Source organism: Nansenia antarctica (assembly GCF_963989245.1).
Source record: "Nansenia antarctica genome assembly, chromosome: 3".
In the NCBI taxonomy this organism is placed as follows: domain Eukaryota; kingdom Metazoa; phylum Chordata; class Actinopteri; order Argentiniformes; family Microstomatidae; genus Nansenia; species Nansenia antarctica.
In genome coordinates this window covers 70,330,434-70,334,149 of record NC_137688.1, presented here as the reverse complement: position 1 = coordinate 70,334,149, position 3,716 = coordinate 70,330,434, and the positions used below count along the sequence as shown (strand labels likewise).

At 43.5% G+C, this 3,716-nt stretch overlaps 1 protein-coding gene across 1 annotated transcript in view; it reads right to left on the bottom strand.

The window, feature by feature from the left end:
* Nucleotides 1-2,442, bottom strand: part of camkvl (CaM kinase-like vesicle-associated, like) — a gene marked incomplete at its 3' end in the record, with an annotated part of 34,541 nt that extends 32,099 nt beyond the window's left edge. Inside the window, exon 1 of the mRNA XM_080527494.1 lies at nucleotides 2,342-2,442. Coding sequence (XP_080383620.1) covers nucleotides 2,342-2,436 — 95 coding nt within the window. The 5' untranslated portion in view covers nucleotides 2,437-2,442. The remainder of the gene's footprint in view (nucleotides 1-2,341) is intronic.
* Nucleotides 2,443-3,716: the final 1,274 nt, after the last annotated feature.

Here is a 3,716-nt window from a genome sequence, read left to right as displayed (position 1 = left end):
ACCCCTCTCCAAAACTAATAGGAGATGGTGGGAGGAAGAAATAGGTTGTCAAAGATAAAACATAATGAATAAATACATTTGTTGCAGACCTACTAAACATGCAACATACTGTAATATGTTTCATGCACCATTTTAGTGTGTTTGTCTGTACCAGCTAGCCAAACAAGTGTTAGCTTGTTAGCTAGCTAGCTAGCTTTGTTAGAGATATAATAGATTATAGAAAAAGTAAATGCTTTTGTAATGAACGCTAATGTTGTGTGGAATCAAAAATAAGGATTAATTCATTGATATGTAGATTTGCTGTAGAATAATACTGTGGATTGAAATTATTTCACTAGCCTACTCCTTATAGTACAACAACAGTACACTGAGAGTCTATGGAAAACCTACACTAGCAGTGTGTCCACACCTCTGACCTGACATCTTTGTTACAGAATGACGAGGTGAGAGGTTCTGAGAGATGACACCTTGATGAGTCACCAGCACTTCAGCTTTGTCATTGTCATTGTATAAGCAATTCTATTTTATGAACATAGTAGTATTTTGTAAAAGTGGTGTGTTGGTAACAGTGGGCAATCATTTTAAATGTACTGTCTTCTTTTTTTATTAGGCTACAGCTTTGATGCCCGGATGGGAAGGAACTACACCAAGTCCCACTAGATGCTTTATGGACTATAATGATAAATGCATACACACGGACACAACATTATAATTTTTACCATTCTATTATTGTATTGCTCAATTGTATCTTGCCTAATTTTTTCCATTGCCATGAATTTTACTCTCTTGTACTTGTAATGGGACGTAATACACTTTTGGCACACATGGCAATAAAATGATGATGAATCATGAATCTTGAATTATTATTATTGTTATTATTATTATTATTATTATTTAGCTATTTAAACGTGTCAGCCCTGCAATTTTGCTTCCTGAGGGTTAGCTGACAACCCCACTGACAGATGACAGGTAGGTAATGACAGGTAGTGTAATGGGGGAGTGGTTGTCTTGAGGGTGTGGTTGTCTTGAGGGAGTGATTAGGGTGGAGTTAACCAGCTATTGTTCCCACCCATTACCTCTGTGAAAAACGTCTCTGAAGACTTTGAGGCTGGATATCTCAGTACGGTGGTTCAGGGGGTATCACCATTAAACTATCCATGACTTCTTCAACTTGTTTCAGATTTCAATGTATGACACATCATTTTAAAGCTTACAATCTACCTTTCTATCTAAAAACAGAAACATTATTTTGCCCTACTTGCGGACTTTTTAACCATGCCCTGTCACATATGGAGGAGAAGGTGTTACCTGTCTTACACTCAGACTGAAACACATTGAGCAACCGAGTGTCCTATGCTGATGCAGCTACTAATGTTTGTGTTCAAGAATTGTATTGTAAAATGTGAACGCAAATAAAGATACTAAAATGTGTGTGTGTGTGTGGGGGGGGGGGGGCATGGTGGAGAATGCTAAGGAACACAGAGGTCAGAATTCGGTCTGGGACGCAGGGAGCTTCTCACAGCACTCAGACAACAGAGAGAGAGAAAAGAAGAGTGGTGAGAGAGGAGAGAGAGAAGGAGAGAGAAAGAGAAAAGAAGAGTGGTGAGAGAGGAGAGAGAGAAGGAGAGAGAAAGAGAAAAGAAGAGTGGAGAGAGAGGGACATAGAAAGAGGGAGAGAGAGAAAAGAAGAGTGGTGAGAGAGGAGAAAGAGAAGGAGGGAGAGAGCAGAAAGAGAAGGAGGGAGAGAGAAGAAAGAGATGGAGGGAGAGAGGAGAAAGAAGAGTGGTGAGAGAGAGGGACATAGAAAGACCACAAGCAGAAGAGAAACAGGAAGACATGATGGCTGCATCATTCTGCACTAGATCTGTCCACGCTTTCACCGTCGAGTCACATTGCAGTATCGAGATCAGTGATTGGTTGATGGGGGAGTAGAGGACGGGGTTGGCCCTGAACACTGATCTCCTTTAGAGTTCCTTCCTCTGTAAGGTCTGTAGAGGGTCAGCTGACCTCAAGGCTGTTTCTAGTGGTTGATGGGGAATGTACTGGTCTGTGATTGGTTAAGCATTGTGATTGGCTAAGCATTGTGATTGGTTAAGCATTGTGATTGGTTAAGCATTGTGTTAAGGTAAGCATTGTGATTGATTAAGCATTGTGATAAGGTAAGCATTGTGATTGGTTAAGCATTGTGATTGGCTAAGCATTGTGATAAGGTAAGCATTGTGATAAGGTAAGCATTGTGATACGTTAAGCATTGTGATTGGCTAAGCATTGTGACAGGCTGAGCATTGTGATTGGCTACCCCAGGTCGAAGGCCTCTGATTGGCTAGTGGGCGGTACTTACGCTCGGAGGACCTGTCCAATCTCGTACTTGTCGGTGACGTCTGCCATGCTGTTGTAGCTCCGCCCATCTCTCAGGGCAAGGCACCCAAACGGCATGGCAGCATCCACCTATCACAGACAGGGAAGGCAGGGTCAGTCAGCACATCCACCAATCAGAGACAAGGGAAGGCAGGATCAGTCAACACATCCACCTATCACAGACAAGGAAGGCAGGGTCAGTCAACACATCCACCAATCAGAGACAAGGGAAGGCAGGGTCAGTCAACACATCCACCAATCAGAGACAAGGGAAGGCAGGGTCAGTCAACACATCCACCAATCAAAGACAAGGAAGGCAGGGTCAGTCAACACATCCACCAATCATAGACAGGGAAGGCAGGGTCAGTCAACACATCCACCAATAACAGACAAGGAAGGCAGGGTCAGTCAACATATCCACCAATCAGAACAGGTTATGAGAGCGAATGTACCAATCAGAAACAGATTCAATGACAATCATCACATCTACCAATCTGACAGAGAAACATTCACACGTGTCGATCAAAAACATCAAAACATTTCTGAATCTGAAACAGTTAAGACAGTAGTGGCAGCCATTACAAGGGACAGCTCAAAGGTTGACCAGATCACCGTACGAATATGTGACACAGTCTGATCATTTGGTCCGCATGTCAGCAACCAATCAAAATGTTCGACTGACTTTTCTTTTGACAACACGGAACTACGTTTCAAAGTTGTTGAGAACACAAACTCGCTAGTCAAGCCAAAATACTGCAACAACGCAATGGATTGGGTGAGTAATCCCTACTGCTATCTAGTTAACTAGAACACTACTTTACATTGTTAGCAGGCTCACAAAACAAGCTGTGTTAGTTGACTAGCGATGTGTGTCGTTTATTTTCAACAACGTGGAAATGTATTCACATTTTTCGAAAGAAAAGTCAGATCATTACATCAGATCCCGACATGAGGACCAAACAATCAGAACGTGTCACATATGTGAGCGTGTTAAAACAGCTCAGAGAAGCGTTCTGTTGTCATCAAAACCCAGGGCTCGCTCGATGGAGGGTGTCACCCCTTTGTGACGTAGTTTGGGGGTACGCCTAGACGCCCCCCCCCCCCCCGGACCTAACTGACAGGTGGGGGGGGGCTCAGCAGGATGTTCTAGGACGTAGTATGTGTTCCCTCCAACATATCATTTCCTGTTCCAGTCCAGTCCTGTTCTATTCGGCTATTCTCTCCCTCATTGTGCCAGGCAGGGGGTCTGCGCCTCAGGAAGGGAGCCAGGGCGTTTATCTAGGGGTTAGCCATGGGAGAGCTTCACTCTTGACACGCTGATGGTATGTTTTTAAAACACCATCGAGGAGAGATGACTG